Here is a 24,600-nt window from a genome sequence, read left to right on the forward strand (position 1 = left end):
ACTGTGTGTTGTTATTTTTAACATTTTTTCCGTGTGGAACAAAGTCTGAGGTAACAGGTCTCAGAGGGTAAGTGATGAAAAGCAGCACCGCTCTGGAAACGGAGAAAATGTTTCCCTCAAGACCGGAACTAAACTAACTGCAGTTCGTCCTCCTGTACACAAGAGGGCAAAGGAGTAGGCCATGAAGCAGCAAGAATGAACACCTCGCTGGACTACGTTTCCCAGGTTTCTGCGCGATTCCCCGGAATACTCAGCGGATGAGGATTTCAGGTCCCAGGTTGCTGGGCGGTAGGGTGTGACGCAATCTCACACTCAGGGGCGTAATGGCCTCTGGGTTTTCCCGGGGGACTTCCGCTGTTGAGCTGTACCTCATTGCTAGGAGACGGGCGCCAGAAGGTTCTCAGACAAGGTCCCGCTTTCTTAGAGTGGTAACGTCGTGCGCCAGTTGGGAAAGGGCGGTGGAAGGAGCGGAGCCTCTGTGAACCATGCTCGCGAACTGTGGGTCCGTCTGTAAAGAGGCCCGTCTTAACGATACCGAGGTTAGAATCTGCGCTGGGAAGGACTTTTGCTGCAGGCCGAAAACTACACTTCCCAGAATCCTCGTGGTGCCAGAACTACGTTGCCCGAAAGCCTGAGCGTGATTCAGCCAGCCTCTCACCTCCACCCGCCAGCCTGAAAACAGGAAATGTGGAGTCGCAGTGTTTGGCGGCTCCTGTGCCCTGACGGCCATGCCGGCCGCCGGGTTTCCATCCTCGGCGGGCGTTTCTCGCCGGCCCTACGGAGAGGTGAGACGAGACGGCTTGGTGTCATGCCTGCGTGCTATTTGGGGATATTGCGGGTGGTTCGTGCCTGCTCCGGCGAGCGGTAGACAAGAGTGCCACGCCCCTCCCAGTCCCTGGTGCTGGCGACCCGGCCGCTGCATCTCGCCAGCTTAGATTGGGGCGGGAGGGGCTAGGACTGAGTAGAGAACCGCTTCTCCTCTTTTGAGAGCGAGCCCGTGAAGGCCTGGGGCTCCCACCTGGCTCCACCACTAGAGTCCCTCGGGCTTTTCTTTCTCAGCGCCTGGTTCCTTTTTATTATCAAATGAGGCTGGCAATCCCCGCCCTCTCCGAGGTCTGTCTGGAGTAATCTGTGTTCTGAGAGTTCTGGTTTCTTTCGTGGCTTGTTCAGACTTAAGCTATTATTTGGGTGCTGTCTCGGACCCAGGTTTTTGGTAGACACAGCATGCATTTCAGGTCAGGCCAGCTGTATTTCGCTGTTATTTCCAGTACTCGGCAATCACGTTGTAGCCTTTCAAAGCAAAACAAAACGTGAATACTGGAACCTGCAAGTGTTGAACTTGTTAGCACCCCTGTTAGCATTGTCCTAAAGGACAACCTGACTTGAGAGGTTGAAAGATGATTCCAGAGTCTCCCCGCACTCTTTAAGGTTGTCCGCGGAATGGGCACTTGGGACTAACCTTAGCATTCTCTATTCCCCTTCTTAAATCTTCAGTGCCATGAGAAATGAGCCACCCTGTACCCACTATGCTTTGTTCCATTTTGCTAATTGCTTCATTTTACTCACACAGTAAGATTGCAGTGGTTGATCTTGGATCTGTGAGACCGCTGTTTAGCTGCCAGGGTCTGTCACAAGGTATTTGGTTATATATTTATATATACTAAATGTGTTTAGCATACATACACATTATGATGGACTAATTTGTTTTTTTTTTTTTTTAACGTTTATTTATTTTTGAGACAGAGAGAGACAGAGCATGAACGGGGGAGGGGCAGAGAGGGAGACACAGAATCGGAAACAGGCTGCAAGCTCTGAGCCATCAGCCCAGAGCCTGACGCGGGGCTCGAACTCACGGACCGCGAGATCGTGACCTGGCTGAAGTCGGAAGCTTGACCGACTGCGCCACCCAGGCCCCCTATGATGGACTAATTTGAAAACCTTGACCTTGACCCACAGAGGGATCTCCTTTATTATTCAGTTCTTTTTTAAAGATGAATAAGAGAAGGCATGGGAGGGTGATGCAGTTTGTCTAAGTTTTAATAGTGCTGGATTGCTAGGTCATTACTACTTCCCAAACTAGGCAGAACAGAAATCCTGGGGGTACTTTTTAAAAATACATAATTTTAAGTCCCACTCCAGAATAACTGAGTCAATCTTCAGGGGTGGAGCCCAGGGATCTCTGTGTTACTTCTTAATTCTGGTAATTCTGATGTAGCTAGCAAAGCACATGTCATCTGACCAGCATATAGAAATAATGTATTAGTAACCAGCTGTGTCACTGAAGTGTTGCAACTCTGAATGTTAGTAAGTTAATATAAAACTTGTAGCTTAGATTTAATGAGACATCATTTTACTTGTGTTATCAAAAGTAAAATCTGGCCTTTTCTGGCAGTCTTGGTGCAAGGTAGGCCAGAGTACTAATCCAAGATATACAACTTAGTAGCTTTGTGATGCTGGTTAAGTCTTTAAACTGTGAGTTTTTTCTCAGTCTTAAGAAAACTACAAGATAGATATGAAAGAATAGGAAGAAATAAGAATGAAAGGAAGGGCTTGGGGTTTTGTACAGTTGTATACGTTTTGGGAACTTTTAAGGTATTAAGGACCTGTTATCCCACCCTGAGCTAAGAACAGTGATTCTGGTTATTTGTCTCCTCTACCTATTAATGTGCTTTCAAAGACTTACTCTTAAAAGTGCTTATGAGTTGAAGTACTTGTGACACCCTACTATGGATATCAAATGGCTTTTCCGTTTCCTTATTGCCTCTAAAGAAGAGTGCTCTCTAAAGTCCTACTGCAAAGGAGGGGGTCAGCACCCATCTCTTAGGATTGTGAAGACTTAACCAAAGATTACATGACTATTTGAGTACACCAAAGGAATGAATGGTCCACAGATCCTTCTGAATTCTCTGCCCTCCTCATCCCCATAGTAAATAGTGCCCAAGGTAGGAACAGCAAAGGTAATTCACGCATTGGTGAATTTTGCTCATCCTGTTCCTCCTGCCTGGATAACTCCTCTTTAAAATTTACTATCATTAGTATCTTTTCCAGATAGCCATTCTTAACCCTTTATTCTCATTGAGGGCCAAATGTCTCTTCCCTGTATTCCCTTATGGATATACCTTGATAGCACATGATTTAAAACCACAGCCTTTATCTTCATTGTACCCATAACAGCACAGTTCCCTTTCAATGAGCAGCTTTCTACAGAACACTCAGAATTGTATTAGGCATTGGGGGTTCAGGGATGAGCAATAACAGGCGTGGTTCTTGCTCACAGGGATTTCATAGTCTAATGCAGTGGTTAGCAAAGTTTTTCTGTAATGAGCCAGGTTACATTTTAGACATTGTGGGCAATACGGTCACTTGCGACTACTCTTGTCATGTTAACATGAAAGCCGCCGTTGATAATATGTAAATCAGTGAGCATGGCTGGGTTGCAGTAAAGCTATTTAGAAAAACAGGTGGTGGTGGTGACCTGCAGGCTGTAGTTTGCTGATGTGATTCCTGACCTAGTGGGAAAGGTAAGCAGTTAACAGTCATATAAATGTGTAATTCATGAGGTGTGGCAAAACAGTGTTCTAGGATCCTGTGAACAAGCAACACCTGACGTAAGAGAGTCTGGGCAGGCTTTCTGGAGGAGGAGACATTCAAACTGAACTCAGAAGGATAAACATGAGCAGGCAAAGAAAAGGAAAGCTTTCTTAAGTTATTCAGAGAATTAAAGAATTAAAAGAATTAAATTAAAAGAATTAAAGAATTAAATTAAAAGAATTAAAGAATTAAATTTAAAGAATTAAAAGAATTAAAGAATTAAATTAAAAGAATTAAAAAAAAGAATTAAAAGAATCCTTAGGAGCAGAGAGCCAAAGAGGGGAGACAGGAGACTGCAGCTGCACCCTGCAGATTGTGGCTGTGTTAGGTATTTGGTGTCTCTCCCATATTCAGTAGGAAGCTGCCTTTTGTAAAAGGCATTCAAATGTTTGTTGACTGAAATCAGAGGAATTGTGCACTAACCTGCCTAGCTCTGAGACCATAACATCTCAGGCAGTTACTTAGCACTTCTGAGCCTGTTTTCCTCATCCATAACATGAGAATTTTAAGGATAAGTATTAGGTGTGAAAGCAGTATCATGTCATATAAATATTACCCTCTCTCCTCCCCCACCAAGTAAACCTTGAATAAAATACTAAACTTCTAATCAAGGAGAGATAACTTCAGGTACTAATCAATCCTAATACAATTGTTACTGGAAATATTGCTGAAACCTGCCCCTTTTTCCTCCAATTTTTTCTTTTCCTCCTCAGGTCTAATATTGACACACAGGCACATTGCTGAACTCTTCTAGATGGCACTCAAAGCCAAAAAGATTGGTGACTGCTGTGCTAATATGTGTGTGTATGTGTTCAAAATTGATCCACTTTTACATCTGATTCCCATTATCTCTAAACAATTTATCTGAGTATTTAAATAAATTGATCTAAAGGACTGGCCATCACTTTTTCATCATTTGAATTTAGAGTTTATATTTAGATAGATACTGTTTTTAAACCTATCTTTCCTGCCCACTTACTAGTCCACAAAGTCAGCAAAGACATCAGTTATGTCTGGTTTTCTCATCATCCTCTGTACCTGGTGCTCAAGTGTCTTGGCTGGAAGGATATTGCTGGAAGGATGTAGGAAAGAATTGCATTTTCCCTACAGTACCTACCAGAAAAGCAATACTTGAGGTTACAGCTGTGTCTTTTTAAGTACCTACGTATATTAAGTGGTTTGGGATAAAAAAGAGAGACAGCATAGGGTGACAGAGCCTGAGCTTTGGAGTCAGAAGACCTGAGTCTGAATTCACTAATGATTCTGTGACTGGAGGTAAAATGCTTTACCTTAGGTTCACTTACCTTATCTAAAATGGATAATGCCACCTTGCCTTTGTAGTATATAAAATATCTAGTACAGTACCTTGTGTTCAATTAATAATTATACTAATTAGCTGTTATTTTACTTAATATATAGTAATAGTAATGAAGTTGAATGTAAACAGAGTTCTTGCTGAAAGAGAATACTTTTTAATGAAATTCACCAGCAATATATGGAAAAGGACCGTACTGTGTCTAGGTTAAAAATTGGGAATTATTGAAATGGTACATTTATTTCAAAGATAAGAAATTTGTTAGGGCTTTTGTGTTGCCTCTAGTAAATACTCCAGGATTTAAAATCAGATTCATTGATTGATTCAACAAAATATTGTGACCCAATTATTTGCCGAGTACCGTTCTAGGTACCGAAGATACAGTGATGAAAAACACAAAGTGTCCTTGAGCTTGTACTCTGGTTCAGAGAGACCAACAAGACGAGTTCAGATTAGAACTGAGGACTGTAATGGAAATAAGCTGGATATGTAGGAGAGTGGGAGTTCAAAAAGCTACTTTATATGAGGATGTAGGTATAAATAATTATCATAGCTGTGTGAAAGACATCTTAGCACCTAGGAGAGTTGGATGGTTTCCACTCTTCAAGTAATGAGAGACTTGACAGTGATATCCAAAGCTTTTGATGTCTATTACATTACAACTTTTTACTGACTCTTAACAAATAAAACATCATACTGAAAGAAGGAAAGGAAGCATTTATTGAATGTTTGCCGTGTACAGAGTACTTTTAGACACTTTTCAGATAAAAGAGTCCAAGGCTCAGAGGAACCCGTTTTCTTCCTTGAAATTACAGAATTCCAAAGCAGAAGAGCTAGAACTGTATTGTAAATAGATGAGAGAAATGCTTGAGAAGCTCAAGTGGCACACTTGTGTTAGTTACTACAAGGAAAAAACCCTGTCTTCTCTTTTCAGACTTTCTCACCACCACAACCAAGGAAGGATATGATATGAGGCGAGTGGACCTAACTCCTTTAGAACAAAGGAAATTAACGTTTGATACCCATGCACTGGTTCAGGATTTGGAAACTCATGGTAAGAAACGGATAACTCTTGAAAGAATTTAACAACAGTCATAGTAAATTACCTAGTCAAGACAGTATAATTATTATGGACAATTAAGAATCAGTTGAAATACAAGTGCTATCCATACAGTGGAATATTTTACAGTCATGAAAATGGTATTGCTTGAAGAATATTTACTGATAATGAGAAATACTCAAGATAGAGAACTAACATATAACATTACATATGCAGTATGATTTCACTTATGTAGAAAAAAACTGCAGAGTTTCTAGGCTGATACTAAAGTTCATGTATAAGTACAAGGACTGCTTAGGAATAGCAAAAAAGAAAAAGGAACAAGCACAAAAAATAACCAGTTGTCAAAACAATCATTTAAATTGTGTGATAATACAGGAATAGAAAAGTTGATAAATGGAGCACCTAGGTGACTCAGTCGGTTAGGTGTCCAGCTTCAGCTCAGGTCATGATCTCACAGTTCATGAGTTTGAGCCCCATGTCAGGCTCACTGCTGTCAGCACAGAACCTGCTTTGGATCTTCTGTCCCCCTCTCTCTCTGCCCCTTCCCTGCTCATGCACATGCTGTCACTCTCTCTCTCAAAAATAAATACACTGTAAAAAATAAAAAATAAGAAAAGTTGATTAATAAAATAGAGTTGTATTCAGATAGGTAAACATAGATATTTTTAGCAAACAGTAAGACATTACAAATTAGAGAAAGGAAGGGCTATTTAATAAATTGATATGATACATGACTAGCCATTTGAAAAAATAAATTCCAGGTTGATTAAAAGTCAAATGTATGGGTTACCTGGGTGGCTCAGTCAGTTGAGCATCCGACTTCGGCTCGGGTCATGATCTCGCGGTCCATGAGTTGGAGCCCCATGTCGGGCTGTGTGCTGACAGCTCAGAGCCTGGAGCTTGCTTTGGATTCTGTGTCTCCCTTTCTCTCCGTCCCTCCCCCACTCATGCTCTCTCTCTCGCTCTCTCTCTGTCAAAAATAAATAAACATTAAAAAAAAGTCAAATGTAAAAATATGAGGGAAAAGTTAAAAAAAATGCTAGAATACTTTAAGACTTTTAGATTGAGGAAACAAGACATAAAACTCAAAAGCAGTGAACTAAAGACTGACGTGTGACTACTGAAATATTTAAATCTGTATATCAAAGGGTGTCATCTGTAAAGTTAGAAATATTAGGAATAGACATAATAATGAGCCTATTGCTTTAATACACAAAATTCATATGAACCAATAAGGAAATGTTCAGTATCTTATTGGAAAATGGGTAAAGGCCATAAATAGCACACAGAAAAATATAAATAGGCAATAAATATATGTAAGGTGCTTAACTAAGGAAATGCAAATTTTAAGTATAAATAACAATGCTATGCCATTTCATTTTTTAATGCCAATTATAAACTGAAAAAAAAAAACTAGCAGTATCCAGTGTTGATGTAAATATGGGGAAATGGATCAGTGAGAATTAAAATTGCAGAATGCTTTTAGAGAGTAATTTAGCATAATCTGAAATTTTTTATTGTAACCATTTTTTAAAAAGTAAAAAATTTAAGGGTGCCTGCATGACTCAGTTGGTTAAGCTTCTGACTTTGGATCAGGTCATGATCTCACGGTTTGTGAGTTTGAGCCCCGCATTGGGCTCTGTGCTGACACTTCAGAGCCTGGAGCCTGCTTCAGATTTCTCTGTGTGTGTCTGTCTGTCTGTCTCTCTCTCTCTCTCTCTCTCTCTCTCTCTCTGCCCCTTCCCCACTCATGCTCCATCTCTCCCTCTTTCAAAAATAAACAAATATTTTTTTAAAAAGTAAAAAATTTAAATGATGAGGAAAGTTATTCTAGCTGTCTATGTTGATATGGATATCATTTTTTAAAAATATAAACATATTGGGCGCCTGGGTGGCTCAGTCGGTACATGTACCACTTCGGCTCAGGTTGTGATCTTGCGGTCTGTGAGTTGGAGCCCACATCGGGCTCTGTGCTGATGACTCTGTGCTGACACCTCCGAGCCTGGAGCCTGTTTTGGATTCTGTGTCTCCCTCTCTCTGACCCTCCCCTGTTCATGCTCTGTCTCTCTCTCAAAAATAAATAAACGTTAAAAAAAATTAAAAAAAAAAAAAAATATATATATATATATATATATATACATACACACACATATGTATTTGCTCTCTACAGGATTTGACAAAGCACAAGCAGAAACAATTGTATCAGCATTAACCACTTTATCAAATGTCAGCCTGGATAGTATCTATAAGGAGATGGTCACTCGAGCTCAACAGGTAATATTTTCATTATTATCAATTGTGACCATTTCATTAGACAATCTTTTTCATATGGCATCTCTGTCAACCCACCCACCTGCCAAATATACCTGCATCTTTCTCTCTACAAAGGGACCAAAGAACAAAAGCAAAACTCTTCAGTAAAGTTAGTATCTAAAGAGATTGAGGAGTTAGAAGAGTCATAATAAAATTATGGTCACACACAGAATGAAATTTTGTCAAAGCTTTCATTGTGTGAGATAATTATATATTATTTGAATTATTTGAGGTGGTGGTAGGTGATGAGTGAAACAACTTCTTCCCCACAGAATACCTACCACAGTAGAAAAGCTAACCTATTAGATAAAAACATTTAACTGCAGTCAGGTGTGTGTTCTGGTTAACTTTCACAAACGGAACAGACTTAATTAAACATGGCTTGAAAGGATTTCATTAAGATGCTTTAAATTTGGATACACAAATTCTTAAAGTCAGATAATGCCGTTTACTAAGAACTTACAGTGAGAGATGCACAGGGCTGTGGATTTCTCACATATTATCTTATGTAATCCCTCGAACAACCTTGCAAAGTAGATAGAATTATTCTACTTTGCCACTGAGGAGAGAATCAGATTAATTTTTTACATTTGTCATTGTGGTGCTGTGGAGAAAAAGAATAATTTTATATAAAACATAGAATAAGCTAAATGAGCTTGACTGTGGAATATAATTGATAAAACTCATAATCGTGAATTAATCACTATGATTAAAAATGTTTACTTTCTGTAATTTTATACACACACACACACATACATGTATATTTTCTTTCCCTTGGACTTGACAAATACTTCATTTTTACTTAGGAATTAAGATTTCCCTTTTTTTTTTATTCCTCCTCTCCCGAGTGATGCACTGTTAATACAACGTTGCGTTAGTTTCTAATGTACAAAGTAGTGATACACCAATTCTATACATTACTCCGTGCTCCCCCATGATACATGTAGTCACTATCTGTCACTATACAGTTTTTTTTATAAGAGTCTGTTTCTTGGTTTGTGTCTCTCTTTTTTTTTTTACCTTTGCCTATTTCTTAAATTCCACATCTGAGTGAAATCATAAGGTATTTGTCTTTCTCTAACTATTTTACTTAGCATTGTAGTCTCTGCCTCCCTCCATGTTATTGCAAATGGCATGGTTTCATTCTTTTTTATGGCTGAATAATATTCTATTGTGTATATATACCACATCTATATCCATTCATCATTCGATGAACACTTGAGCTGCTTCCATAATTTGACTATTGTATATAATACTGCAATAAACATAGGGGTGTATGCATCCCTTTGAGTAAGTGTTTTTGTTTGTTTTTTAATGTTTGTTTATTTTTGAGAGACAAAGTGTGAGCAGGGGAGGGGCAGAGAGAGGAAGACACAGTAGCCAAAGCAGGCTCTGGGCTCTGAGCTGTCAGCACAGAGCCTGATGTGGGGTCGAACTCACAAACCATGAGACCGTGATCTGAGCCAAAGTTGGATGCTTAACCAGCTGAGCCACCCAGGTGCCTCTTGAATAAGTGTTTTTGTATCTTTTGAGTTAAATACCCAATAGTGCAATTACTAGATTATAGGCTATTTTTTCATTTTTTGAGGACCCTCCCTACTGTTTTTTATAGTGGCTACACCAGTTTGCATTCCCACCAACAGTGCAGGAGAGTTCTTTTTCTCCACATCCTCGCCAAAGTGTTGTTTCTTCTGTTGTTGATTTTAGCCATTCTGACAAGTATGTGAGGTGAAATCTCATTGTAGTCTTAATTTGCATTTCCCTAACAAGGACTGATGCTGATTGAGCATCTTTTCATGTGTCTGTTAGCCATCTGTATATCTACTTTGGAGAAATGTCTGTTCATGTCTTCTGCCCGTTTTTTAATTGGATTATTTGTTTTCTTGGTGTTGAGTTGTGTAAATTCTTTATATATTTTGGAAACTAATTTGTTATCAGATGTGTCATTTGCAAGTATCTTCTCCCATTTCATAGGTTGTCTTTTAGTTTTGTTGATTGTTTCCTTTGTGCTGCAGAAGCTTTTTATTTTTATGTACTCCCAGTAGTTTTTTGGTTTTTTTTTTTATTTCCCTTGCCTTGGAAGACATATCTAGAAAAATGTTGCTACTGCTAATGTCAGAGAAATTACTGCCTGTGCTCTCTTACAGGACTTTTCAGTTTCAGGTCTCATATTTATGTGGTTAACTCATTTTGAGTTTATTTTTGGTATGGTGTAGGAAAGTGGTCCACTTTCTTTATTTTGCAAGCTTTCCGGTTTTCCCAGCACCATTTGTTGAAGAGGCTGTCTTTTTCCCATTGCATATTCTTTTCCTCCTGTGTGAAAGATTAATTGACCATATAATTGTGGGTTTATTTCTGGGCTTTCTATTCTGTTCTATTTTGGGGACAATACCATACTGCTTTGATTACTACAGCTTTGTAATATAATTTGAAGTCCAGAATTGTGATACCTCCAGTTCTGTTTTTCTTTTTCAAAACTGCTATGACCGTTCGAGGTCTTTTGTCATTCCATACAAATTTTAAGGTGGTTTGTTCTAGTTCTGTGAAAAATGCTGTTGGTATTTTGATAGGGTTACATTAAATCTGTAGATTGCTTTGGGTAGTATAGACATTTTAACAGTATTTGTTCTTCCAGTCCATGAGCATGGAATATCTTTGCATTTCTTAGTGTTGTCTTCAGTTTCTTTTATCATTGTTTTGGAGTTTTCATAGTACAGGTCTTTTACCTTCTTTTTGACTTCTTTTTACCTTCTGATTAAAGTTATTTCTAGGTATTTTATTATATTTGGTGCAATTGTAAGTGGGATTATTAATTTCTCTTTCTACTGTTTCATTATTAGTGTATAGAGTGCAATAGATTTCTATACATTGATTTTGTATCCTATAATTTTACTGAATTCATTTATCAGTTCTAGTGGGTTTTGGTGGAATCTTTAGGGTTTTCTATATATAGTATCATGTCATGTACAAATAGGGAAAGTTTTCCTTCTACCTTACTGATTTGGATGCCTTTTATTTCTTTTTGTTGTCTGATTGCTGTGATTAGAGCTTCCAGTACCGTGTTGAATAAAACTGGTGAGAGTAGACATTCTTGTCTTGTTCCTGACCTTTGGGGAAGAGCTCTCAATTTTTCTCCATTGTGTATGAAGTTGGCTGTGGGTTTGTCATAAAGGCCCTTATTATGTTCTCTCTAAACCTATTTTGTTGGGGCACCTGGGTGGCTCAGTCAGTTAAGCATCCAACTCATGATTTCAGGTAAGATCATGATTCCACAGTTGTGAGACAGAGCCCCACGTCAGCAACAGAGCCCACTTAAGATTCTCTTTCCCTCTGCCTCTCCCCTGCTTGCACTCTCTAAACAAACAAACAAACCACTTTTTTGACGGTTTTTATCATGAATGGATGTTGTACCATCTTGAATGCTTTTTCTGCATCTATCAAAATGATCATATGGTCTTTATCCTTTTTTTTATTATTAATGTGATGTTTCATGTTGATTGATTTGCAAATATTGAACCAGCCTTGCATCCTGGGAATCAATCCCACTTGATTGTGGTCAGTGATATTTTTAATATATTGTTGGATTCAGTTTGCTAATATTTTTGTTGAGGGTTTTTGTATCTATGTTCATCAGAGATACTGGCCTCTAGTTCTCTTTATTTATGATATCTTTATCTAGTTTTAGTTATCAGTGTAATGCTAGCCTCCTAGAATGAATCTGGAAGTTATCCTCCCTCTTCTGATTTTTGGAATAGTTTAAGAAGAGTAGATATTAATTCTCCTTTAAATGTTTGGTAGAATTCACCTGTGAAGCCATCTGGTGCTAGATTTTTGTTGGGAGTTTTTGCTTACTGATTCAATTTCATTACTGGTAATTGGTCTGTTCAGATTTTCTATTCCTGCTTGAGTTTTGGGTGATGATTTGTTTCTAGGAATTTATCCATTTCTTGTAGGTTGTCCAGTTTGTTGGCATATAATTTTTCACAATATTCTCTTACATTTGTTTGTATTTCTGTGGGTTAATTTTCTTCTTTCACTGGTGATTTTGTTTATTTCAGTCTTTTTATTTTAATGAGTCTGGCTAGAGGCTTATCAGTTTTGTTGATCTTTTCAAAGAACCAACTATTGGTTTCATTGATCTCTTTCATTGGGGTTTTTTTTTGTTTTGTTTGTTTTTTAGATTCTTTGTCATTTATTTCTGCTCTAATCTTTATTTCCTTCCTTCTGCTGGTTTTAGGTTTTGTTCTTTTTCTAGCTGTGTTAGGTATGAGGTTAGGTTGCTTATTTGAGATTTTTCTTGCTTTATGAGGTAGGTCTATATTGCTATAAACTACCTTCTTAACACCACTTTTCCTACATCCCAAATATTTTGGACCTTTGTGTTTTCATTTGCATTTGTTTCCATACAATTTTTTATTTCATCTTTGATTTCTAGGTTTATCAATTCATTGTTTAGTAGCATGTTATTTAACCTCTGTGTATTTGTGCTCTTTCCATATTTTTTTCTTGTGGTTGATTTCTAGTTTCATGGCATTGTAGTCCGAAAAGATACATAGAATGACTTTGATTTTTTTTTAATTTGTTGAGACTTGTTGTGTGGCCTAATATGTGATCTCTTCTAGAAAATGTTCATGTGCACTTGAAAAGAATGTGTATTCTTCTATTTTAAGGTTGAATGTTCTGAATATATCTGTTAAATCCATCTGGTCCACTGTGTCATTTAAAGCCACTGTTTTCTTGTTGATTTTCTGTATGGATGATCTGACCATTGATGTAAGTGGGGTGAAGTGGGGTGTTAAAATCCCTTACTGTTATTGTATTACTACTGATTAGTTCCTATGTGTTTGTTGTTAACTGTTTTATGTATTTGGGTGCCACCATGTTGGGTCCATATTTACAGTTGTTATATTTTCTTGTTGGATAGTCCCTTTTATTACAATATTGTGTTCTTCTTTGTTTCTTATTACCATCTTTGTTTTAAATTCTATTTGGTCCAGTATAAATGTTGCTACTTCAGCATTCTTTTGATATCCTTTACATGGTAAATGTTTCTTTGTCCCTCACTTTCAATCTGCAGGTGTCTTTAGATCTGAAACAAGTCTTGTGTAGGCAACATATAAATGGGTCTTTTCTATCCACTTTGTCACCCCATATCTTTTGATTGGAGCATTTAGTTCATTTACATTTAAACTAATTATTGATAAATGTGTATTTATTGACATTTTGTTACTTTTTTGTGGTTGTTTTTTGTACTTTTTCTCTTATCCTCTTCTTGTTCTCTTTCACAGTTTGCTGGCTTTCTTTAGTGGTAAAGTTGAACTCCCTTCTCTTTAGTCTTTACATATCTGTTACTGGTTTTGATTTCTTTGTATACCATTAGGTTTGTATATAACATCTCCATGTGAAGTTGATGGTCTCATAAGTTTGAACCCATTCTTTACACCCCCGCCCACCCACATTTTTTGTATTGATGTCCTATTTTGCATCCTTTTATTTTGTGATTTCCTTGACTGATTTTTACTGATACACTGATTTTCACTTCTTTTGTGTTTCCTGCTTTTTATACAGTCCTTCATTTAGTCCCCTTTAATAATTCTTGTAGGGCTGGGTTAGTGTTCGTTCACTCCTTTATTTCTTCTTTTTTTTTTTTTTTTTTTGAGAAACCATATCTCCTATTCTAAATGATTGCCTTGCTGGATAGAATATTCGTGGATGCAGACTTTTTTTCTTTTCAGCACTTTGAACATATCATGCCACTCCCTTCTGGCCTGTAAAGTTTCTGCTGAAAAATGCACTGATAGCCTTATGGGGTTTCCCATTTATGTAACTGTCTTTTACTGTGTTTAAATTTTTTTTTTTAACTTTTTTTTAATTTTTTTGAGAGAGGGATCATGCACACATGAGCACAGGAGAGGAACAGAGAGAGAGGGAGATAGAATCTCAATCTCCATACTCCATGCAGAGCCTGATGCAGGGCTCAGTCCCATAGCCCTGAGATCATGACCTGAGCTGAAATCAAGAATCAGACACTTAACCGAATGAACCACCCAGGCATCCCTAAAATTCTTTATCACTACTTTTTGTTGTTTTAATTACTATGTGTATTTTTGTGCACCTTCTTTGGTTAATATTGTTGGGGGTTCCCTGTGCCTCCTGGATCTGGATATCTGTTTCCTTCCCAGATTAAGGAAGTTTTGAAGTATTATTTCTTAGGATAAATTTTCTGCCCCCTTTTCTCTGTTCTTCCTCTGGGATCCCTGTATTGTGAACATTAATTACACTTGTTGGAGTCACTGGGATCCCTAAGTCTGTTCTCATTTTGCATTTTTTTTTTTTTTTTTTTGTCTCTTATATTTGCTCAGCCTGATTACTCTCTCTTACTCTGTTTTCCAGGCCATGAATTCATTCTTCTAATTCCTCTAGCCTGCTATTTAGCCTGTCAAGTGTATTTTTGTTTTAAATTTATTGTTCTCTTCATCCCTGAGTGGCTCTTTTTTGTCTTTAAGGGTCTCACAGAATGTCCTCCACTCTTCTCAAATCCCATGAGTATCTTTATGGTCATTACTTTAAATTCTCTATCAGGCACATTATTTATCTCTGTTTTACTTAAGTCTCTTGCTGTGATTTTGTCCTTTTCTTTAATTTGGTTTGGTCTCTTCACTTTACCTAACTCTGTCTGTTTCTGTGTGTTAGGAAATTCAGCTACATCTCCTGCTCTTGAGAGTAGTTGGTGGGATGCTCACTTTTAACAAGCTGGCTGGTCCTCTTTTATGCAGCTGCTGTGGGTACTGGAGTTGGCTTAAGGACATTCCACAAAGCACACGTGGGTGGGTGATGCAGTTTTAACAAGGTGCACACATCCCCCACAGGTGGTCGGAACACATTGTTGGCAAGGTTTGTGCTAGTCTTCTGGGGGAGAGGACCTTTAGCAGCTGGATTGAGGCAGGTTTAGCTGGAGAAGGTTGGGGTGGTGCAGTGTAAGCAAATTAGGCAGTGAATGCCCACAGGTGCTGGTTCCCACCAGTGGAAGGGTGATTGTGCTGGGGTTGGTGGAGGGAAATGGTACATGCCAGCTCCTTTTTCCCTGGAGATGTCCCTTAAGGAACTCTGAGATTACTAACTCTCCTTCTCAAATGCTCTCATTTTTCAAACTGCTGCCAGTTTTTTTATTGTGTGTGTTTAGGGTTTTGTTTTTGTTTTTTTTTTTTTTAACAAACTGATTCTTCTAAGCCGTATCTCCTGGGCTTTTTGGGGGCTATCTATTTAAATGTCTCTTTAAGTGTGGGACTCAGCGTTCTGCTGCTCTCAGGGATTTTTAAAGTTGTAGGCTTTAAGTCCTCCTGGTTAAGAAATCACCAAATCTACCCCCTCTCATTTTCAAAGCCAAATCCTGTGGAGATTGGTCTTCCCTGTGTAGGTTCCCTGATGTGATATTCTGTTTCTCACCCCTCTCTGCACCTCACAGCTCCCTTCCTCTGGCAGCCAGACCCATGGGGTTCAGCTCCCCACAATTTCTGTGCCTTTCTACCCTCTTTAATGTGGCTTCTTCTCTACAGTTACTTGTGGAGTTTGTTCTGCTAATCTTGGGTCATTTTCTGGGTTATTTGCATTGATGTGAGTGTCACCAAGTTGTATTCATGGGACAAGGAAAATTTAAAGGCTGTCTATTCTGCCATCTTCCTCAAAAGTCCAAGCTATTGACTTTTTTTATAATATCCTTAAATTAGATTTTTAAGTTTACCTATAACCAGTGAATTAAAATTGTGGCTTAACGAAGTTTTATGCTGGCAATACCATTTAATCCTACATTCAAAATGCTAAATTTTGGTGTTTTTATGATTAGTGTGTGAAATTAACATCTCATTCCATCATTGAGCCTAATCCAATTGTTGACCCCACCCCCACCCCAAAGATGTCATGAAAGATGGGTTTGAGGCTCAGGGCCTTGTACTTGATCACTGCAGGAAGACTATACTGTTAAGTACACTCAATCCAAAAATTCAGTTATATTCTGAATTCACATAAAAACTGAATTATAGGGTTGGGTTTTTTTTTTTGTTTTTTTTTTTTTTGTTTTTTTTTTGGTGGAGTTTAGGGCTTAGGGTTCTATGTATAGTATCATGTCATCTGTAGACAGTGAGCATTGTACTTCTTCCTTACCAATTTCTATGCCTTTTATTTCTTTTTCTTGCCTAATAGCTGTGGCTAGAACTTCTAGTACTATGTTGAATAAAATTGGTGAGAGTGGGCACCTTCATCTTGTTCCTGATATTAGAGGAAGAGCTCTCTGTTTTTCACTATTGAGTATGACATTAGCTGTCAGTTTCTCATATGTGGCTTTTATTATGTTGAGTTATATTTCCTCTGCACCCACTCTTTTGAGAGTATTTACATGAATGGATGTTGTATTTTATCAAATACTTATTTTGCATCTATTAAGATGACCATATGGTTTTTACCCTTCCTATTGTTAATGTGATGTACCACACCAATTGGTTTATGAACACTGAACCATCCTTGCATCCCTAGAATAAATCCAACTTGATGGTGGTAAATGATCCTTTTAATGTATTGTTCAGTTCAAAGTTTGGTAATATTTGTTGAGAATTTTGTATCTGTGTTTATCAGAGATGGGCCTGTAGTCTTTTTTTTTTTTTTTTTTTTTTGTAAAGTCTGTTTGGTTTTGGTATCAGGGTAATGCCGGCCTCATAGAATGAATTTGGACGTTTTCTGTCATCTATTTTTTGGAATATTTTGAGAAGAGCTGTTAACTCTTCCTTAAATGTTTGGTAGAATTCACCTGTGAATTTGTCTAGTTCTGTACTTTTGTTCATTGGGAGGTTTTTTTTGATTATGTGTTCAGTGTCATTACTAGTTCAGATTTTCTGTTTCCTCCTGGTTTAGTTTTGAAAGCTTGTATCAGTTTCTAGGAATTTATCTATTTCTTCTAGGTTGTCCACTTTGCTGGCATGTAACTTTCTGCAGTATTCTGTTATACGCTTTTCTATTTCTGTGGTGCCAGTTGTTACTTCTGTTTCATTTCTGATTTTGTGTCCTTTATTTTATTCGCAATGAATCTGGATAAAAGCTTATCAGTTTTATATTTTCATAGAATCAGTTTTTTGTTTCATTAATCTTTTTCTATTGTTTTTTAGTTTGTATTTCCTTTATTTCTACTCTCATCTTTATTATTTTCTTCCTTCTACCAACTTCAGGTTTATTTTGTTTTGTTTTGTTTTCTAGTTCCTTTAGGTATAGGGTGAGATTATTTGAAATTTTTCTTGTTTCTTGAGGTAGGCCTGTTTCACTATGCATCTCCTTAGAACTGTTCACTGTGTCCCACAGACTTTGGAGTATTGTGTTTCATTTTCATTTGTCTCCGTATATTTTTTTTTTTATTTCCTCTTTGATTTCTTCATTGAAGAAATTTGTTGTTTAGTAGCATTTTGTTAACCTCCTTGTTAACCTCCCTCCCCCCACCCAACACCCTGCCAACAACCCTGTTTGTTCTCTATATATGAGTCTCTTATGGTTTGTTCCCCCTACTTTTTAAAATCTTATTTCTGCTTCCCTTCCCCTATGTTCATCTCTTTTGTATCTTAAATTCCACATATGAGTGAAATTATAGAATATTTGTCTTTTTCTGACTCACTTATTTAACTTAGCATAATATATTCTAGTTCCATATTGTTGCATATGGCAAGATTTCATTTTTCTTCATCACCAAGTAATATTCCATTATGTATATAATTATATATACGTATATATATATATACCACATCTTTATCAGTATATCAGTCAATGGACATTTGGACTCTTTCCATAAATTAGCTATTGTCAGTAGTGCTCCTATAAACACTGGGGTGCATGTGCCCCTTCAAATCACCACTCCTGTCTCCTTTGGATAAATACCTAGTAGTACAATTGCTGGGTCTAGGGCTAGTTCTATTTTTAATTTTTTGAGGAACCTCTATACTATTTCCCAGAGTGACTGTACCACTTTGCATTCCTACCAGCAATGCAAAAAGGTTCCCCTTTCTAGGGGCGCCTGGGTGGCTCAGTCGGTTAAGCGTCCGACTTCGGCTCAGGTCATGATCTCATGGTCCGTGGGTTCGAGCCCCGCGTTGGGCTCTGTGCTGACAGCTTAGAGCCTGGAGCCTGTTTTGGATTCTGTGTCTCCCTCTTTCTCTGACCCTCCCCTGTTCATGCCCTGTCTCTCTCTGTCTCAAAAATAAATAAATGTTAAAAAAAAAAAAAAAAGGAAGAAAAGGTTCCCCTTTCTCCACATCCTCGCCAACATCTGTTGTTGCCTGAGCTGTTAATTTTAGCCATTCTGACGGGTATGAGGTGGTATCTCATTGTGGTTTTGATTTGTATTTCTCTGATGATGAGTGGTGTTGAGCATCTTTTCATGTGTCTGTTAGCCATCTGGATGTCTTCCTTTGAAAAGTGTTCATGCCTTTTGCCCATCTCTTCACTGGATTATTTATTTTTGGGGTGTTGAGTTTGATAAGTTCTTTATAGATTTTGGATACTAGCCCTTTATCAGATGTGTCACTTGCACATGTCTTCTCCCATTCCATTGGTTGCTTTTTAGTTTTGCTTATTGTTTCCTTCACTGTGCAGAATCTTTTTATTTTGATGAGCTCCCAATAGTTCATTTTTGTTTTTGTTTACCTTTGCCTCTAGAGATAGGTCAAGTAAGAGGTTGCTGCAGCTGAGGTCAAAGAGGTTGTTGCCTGTTCTCTCCTCTAAGATTTTGATGGCTTCCTGTCTTATGTTTAGGTCTTTTCATCCATTTTGAGTTTATTTTTGTGTATGGTATAAGAGAGTGGTCCAGGTTCATTCTTCTGCATGTCACCGTCCAGTTTTCGAGCACCATTTGCTGAAGAGACTGTCTTTATTCCATTGGATGTTCTTTCCTGCTTTGTCAAAGATTAGTTAGTCACACATTTGTGGGTCCATTTCTGGGTTCTCTATTTTGTTCCATTGACCTGAGTGTCTGTTCTTGTGCCAGTACCATACTGTCTTGATGATTACAGCTTTGTAATACAGCTTGATGTCCGGAATTGTGATGCCTCTAGCTTTGGTTTTCTTTTCCAGGATTGCTTTGGCTATTTGGGGTCTTTTCTGGTTCCATACAAATTTTAGGATTATTTTTTCTAGCTCTGTGAATAAGGCTGGTGTTACTTTGATAGGGATTGCATTGAATGTGTAGATTGCTTTGGGTAGTATAGACATTTTAACAATATTTGATTTTCCAATCCATGAGCATGGAATGTTTTTCCATTTCATAAGCTTTCTATAGTTTTCAGTGTATAGATCTTTCACTTTTTTGGTTAGGTGTCTTATGGTTCTTACTACAGTTGTAAATGGGATCAATTCCTCAATTTCTATTTCTGTTGTTTCATTATTGGTATATAGAAATACAACCTATTTCTGTTACTTTGCTGAATTCATGTATCAGTTCTACATGAGGCTGAGCATCTTTTCATATGTCTGTTAGTCATCTGAATGTCTTCCTTTGAAAAGTGTTCATGCCTTTTGCCCATCTCTTCACTGGATTATTTATTTTTGGGGTTTTTTGGTGGAGTCTTTCAGGTTTTCCACATAGAGTATTATGTCATCTGCGAAGAGCAAAAGTTTGACTTCCTCCTTGCTGAGTTGGATGCTTTTTATTTATTTGTGTTGTCTGATTGCTGAGGCCGGACTTCCAGCACTATGTTGGATAACAGTGGTGAGAGTGGACATCCTTGATGTGTTCCTGACAATAGAGGGAAAGCTCTTAGTTTTTTCCCATTGAGGATGATATTAGCAATGGGTCTTTTGTATATGGTGTTTATGATCTTGAGGTATGTTCCTTCTATCCCTACTTTCTTAAGGGTTTTAATCAAGAAAGGATGCTGTATTTTGTCAGATGCTTTTTCTGCATCTGTTGAGATCACGTGGTTCTTAACCTTTCTTGTATCAATGTGATGTATCACATTGATTCACGTGCAGATATTGAACCAGCCTTGCATCCCAGGAATGAATTCCACTTGATGGTGGTAAATAATTCTTTTAATGTATTGTTAGATCCAGTTTGCTAGTATTTTGTTGAATTTTTGTATACATGTTCATCAGAGAAATTGGTCTGTATTTCTCCTTAGTGGGGTCTTTGTCTGGTTTTGGAATCAAGGTAAAACTGGCTTCATAGAATGAGTTTGGAAGTTTTCCTTCCATTTGTATTTTTGGAACAGCTTCAAAAGAATAGGTGTTAACTCTTCTTTAAATGTTTGGTAGATTCCCCTGGGAAGCCATCTGGCCCTGGACTTCTGTTTGTTGGGAGATTTTTGATTGCCGATTCCATTTCTTTACTGGGTATGGATCTGTTAAAAAATTTTTGTTTCTTCCTGTTTCAGTTTTGGTAATTTATATGTTCTTAGGAATTTGTCCATTTCTTCCAGATTGCCCAATTTGTTGGCATATAATTGTTCATAAAATTCTCTTAATATTGTTTATATTTCTCTGCTATTGGTTGTGATTTCTCTACTTTCATTCATGATTTTACTTATTTGGGTCCTTTCCTTTTTCTTTTTGATCCATCTGGCTAGATTAACAATTTTATTAAATGTTTCAAAGAACCAGCTCCTGGTTTCATTGACCTGTTCTGTTTTGTTTTGGTTTTTTATTTTAATATCCTTGATTTCTGCTCTAATCTTTATTTCTCCTCTGCTGGTTTTTGGCTTTATTTGCTGTTCCTTTTCCAGTTCCTTTAGGCATAAGATTGTGTATTTGAGACCTTGCTTCCCTCTTTAGGAAGGCCTGGATTGCTATATACTTCCCTTTTATGACTGCCTTTGCTGCATCCCAGAGGTTTTGGGCAGTCGTGTTTTCATTTTCATTCACTTTCATTTACTTTTTAATTTCCTCTTTAATTTCTTGGTTAACCCATTTGTTCCTTAGTAGGATGGTCTTTAATCTCCAAGTATTCATGGTCTTTTCAAATTTTTTCTTGTGGATGATTTCCAGTTTCATAGTGATGTGGTCTGAAAATATGCTAGGTATGATCTTGATCTTTGTGTACTTGTTGAGGGCTGATTTATGATCCAGGATGTGATCTATTCTGGAGAATGTCCCATGTGCACTCCAGAAAAGTGTGTATTCTGTTGTTTTACAATGAAATGTTCTGAATATATCTGTTAATTTCATCTGGTCCAGTGTGTCACTCAAAGCCATTGTTTCCTTGTTGATTTTCTGCCTGTATGATCTGTCCATTGTTGTCAGTGGGGTATTGAAGTCCCCTACGATTATAGTATTATTATCAATTAGTTTATGTTTGTGATTACTTTATATATTTGGGTTCCTCCACGTTGGGGGCATAAATAAATACAATTGTTATATCTTCTTGTGGATAGATCCCCTTTATTATGATATAATGCCCTTCTTCATCTCTTGTTACACTCTTTTGGTTTAAAATATAGTTTGTCTGGGGGCACCTGGGTGGCTCATTCGGTTAAGCATCTGACTTCAGCTCAGGTCACGATCTTGCAGTTCATGAGTTTGAGCCTCACATCAGGCTCTGTGCTGACAGCTCAGAGCCTGGAGTCTGCTTCAGATTCTGTCTCCCTCTCGCTCTCTGCCCCTCCCCCACTGAAGCTCTCTCTTAAAAATACATAAACATTAAAACACATTAAAATAAAATCTAGATTGTCTGATAGAAGTATGGCTACTGCAGCTTTTTTTTGATGACCATTAGCAGTATAGACAGTTCTCCATTCCCTTATTTTCAATCTGAAGGTGTCTTTATGTCTAAAATGAGTCTCTTGTAAGCAGCATATAGATGGGTCTTGTTTTCTTATTAATTCTCATACATCTTTTGATTGGAGCATTTAGTGCATTGACATTTAGAGTGAGTACTGAAAGATAATCATTTAGTGCTATCGTGTTGCCTGTAGAGTTGGTGTTTCTGGTGATGTTCTCTGGTCCTTTCTAGTCTTTGTTGCTTCTGGTCTTCTTTGTCTTTTTTCCACTCAAAGTGCCCCCCTTAAAATTTCTTGCAGGACTGGTTTAATGGTCATGGACACCTTTAGTTTTTGTTTGGGAAATTATTTCTCTCTCCTGCTGTTTTGAATGATAGTCTTGCTGGATAAAGAATTCGTGGCTGCATGTTTTTCCAATTCAGCATGTTGAATATATCCTGCCATTCCTTTCTGGCCTGTCAAGTTTCTGTGGATAGGTCTGCTGTGAACCTGATCTGTTTTCCCTTATAGATTAAGGATGTTTTTTCCCCCTTGCTGTTTTCATAATTCTTTCCATGTCTTGTGTATTCTGTGAATTTGAGTATGATATGCCTTGGTGATGGGTTTTTGTTGAATCTAATGGGAGTTGTCTGTGCTTCCTGGGTTTTGATGTCTGTGTGCTTCCCCAGATTAGGCAAGTTTTCCTCTATAGTTTGCTCACATAAACCTTCTGTCCCTTTTGCTCTCTTTTCATCTTCTGGGACTCCTATCATCTACATGTTATTCCTTTTTAATGAATCCCTGAGTTCTCTAAGTCCTGTATTGTGATCTTTTGCTTTGTTTCACTCTTTTTTTTATCTACTTTGTTTCACTCTTTATCTACTTCATTATTCTCCATAATTTTACTATCTATATTGCCGATTTGCTGTTCTGCTTTGTCCATCGTTGCCATTGTGGCATCCATTGAAGATTGCATCTCGGTTATAGCATTTTTAATTTTGGCCTAACTAGATTTTATTTTTTTATATCTGTAGAAATGCATTCTATGGTGTCTTTGCTTTTTTCAACCTGAGTTAGTATTCTTATTATCGTGGTTCTAAATTCTAGTACAGACATCTTACTCATGTCTGTGTTGACTAAATCCCTGGCTGTCATTTCTTCCCATTCTTTCTTTTGGGGTGAATTCCTTTGTTTTTTTCATTTTGGAGGAAGGATAAAAATTAATAAAATAAAAAATAAAAATTATAAACAAAACAAAGTCAAAGGAAGCCAGATCCTAGGTTTGTTTCAGTCTCCTTGTTGAAAGAAACTTTATAGAATGTAGAAAATAAAGGAAAAGGAAAGGGGGGAAAATGTGTAAATAAATAAGTTTTTTCTCTGTATTCAAGAGATAAAAGAAAACCAAAGTAAAGAAAATGAGCAAATAAATGAGCCAGCAAATAGAATGAAACCCAAAAGAATTTATATCCACTTTCCCCTAGAACTGAAACTATGAAGCACTCTATAGTCCATATACTAAGCAGGTGGAGTGACTTGTGCTGGTCTTCTAGGGGATGTGCTTGGAGGGCACAGTTGGGCAGGGCTTGGTGTAACAGCTCCGTTCTCCACTAGATGGTGCTGCTTAGCTTGCTGGGCTGGATCTGTGTGTTTGTGTACCTGTGCATGTGCGGTTGAGGTGGAATTGACTTCACCCAGCTCCTTAATCTCTGGCTCAGGAACTTCGCAATCTCACCAACCCACAGTCAAGCACTGCTCCTTTGTCTCAGGTCTTGTTCACTCCCTGCCTCTACCCTGTCTGTCTAAGCTGTCTGCCTGCGAGACAAACCTCCTTCTCGAGATTTATCTCAGATGGGGTTGTGTTTCAAAACCCCATACTTTGGAAACCCCCACCAACTCTCTGGGGAGGGTCTCACTGAGCAATGGCCGGAAGCCAGCTTGCCCCAGAAAACGTTTGTGTGGTCACACGGTGGCAGAGGTTCAGAGATTATGGCAGTCCGTAACACACAGTTGGCGCCAGGTTTCACAGCACTCTGGCATCTTTGTCCCAATACGAGCAAACATGGCTGCTCTCTGGGGTCCTCTGGGACCTTTGCCCACCAGGAGGGCGTATGGTGTCTACCAAATGCACTCCATGCAGGGGAACCACTTTTCCCTATGTGGCATATGGACCCCTCAAACCCCACTGCCTGCTCCTGGGGATTCTCCCTACTTCCTCACCAGAGCACCACCAGGCACGGGGCTCTGAATCTTCAGACTCTGTGCTCCACTGTGTATAGAATCCTGGTGGTATTGAAGCCCTTTCCTTTCTCCCTGTCAATGGTTTTGGGGAACAGATTTCTTGTTCAGTCCCCTGTGAGTATTTTCACTCTTTCTCTCTCAAACTACTTTCAGGGCAAGTGCTTTTCTTGTGCACAATCCTGATGTACCACACTCTACCCCTTTATTTTTTCGTAGTCTTCTCTCCACAAAAACAGCTCCCTACCCTCTGTGGCTTTTCTCTCCCCCAGTTCACCTCTGCACACCATGTATCTGCCGAGTTCTGTGGCTCAGGTTATACGGATTGTTGCATAAATCCTCAGATCAATTTCCTAGGTGTT

General features: G+C 38.2%; 1 protein-coding gene across 4 annotated transcripts in view; it reads left to right on the forward strand.

Moving 5' to 3' along the window:
• The first annotated feature begins 280 nt into the window (after positions 1 to 280).
• CCDC90B (coiled-coil domain containing 90B) overlaps positions 281 to 24,600 on the forward strand; it is a 49,765-nt gene continuing 25,445 nt past the window's right edge. Inside the window, exons 1-3 of one of the 4 annotated variants that reach the window (XM_045483809.1) lie at positions 281 to 785; positions 5,841 to 5,960; positions 8,140 to 8,243. In XM_045483809.1, coding sequence (XP_045339765.1) covers positions 686 to 785; positions 5,841 to 5,960; positions 8,140 to 8,243 — 324 coding nt within the window. In that variant the 5' untranslated portion in view covers positions 281 to 685. The remainder of the gene's footprint in view (positions 786 to 5,840; positions 5,961 to 8,139; positions 8,244 to 24,600) is intronic. The other 3 variants (XM_045483808.1, XM_045483810.1, XM_045483811.1) reach the window with 3 other exon arrangements.

Source organism: Leopardus geoffroyi, chromosome D1, assembly GCF_018350155.1.
Source record: "Leopardus geoffroyi isolate Oge1 chromosome D1, O.geoffroyi_Oge1_pat1.0, whole genome shotgun sequence".
Taxonomy (NCBI): domain Eukaryota; kingdom Metazoa; phylum Chordata; class Mammalia; order Carnivora; family Felidae; genus Leopardus; species Leopardus geoffroyi.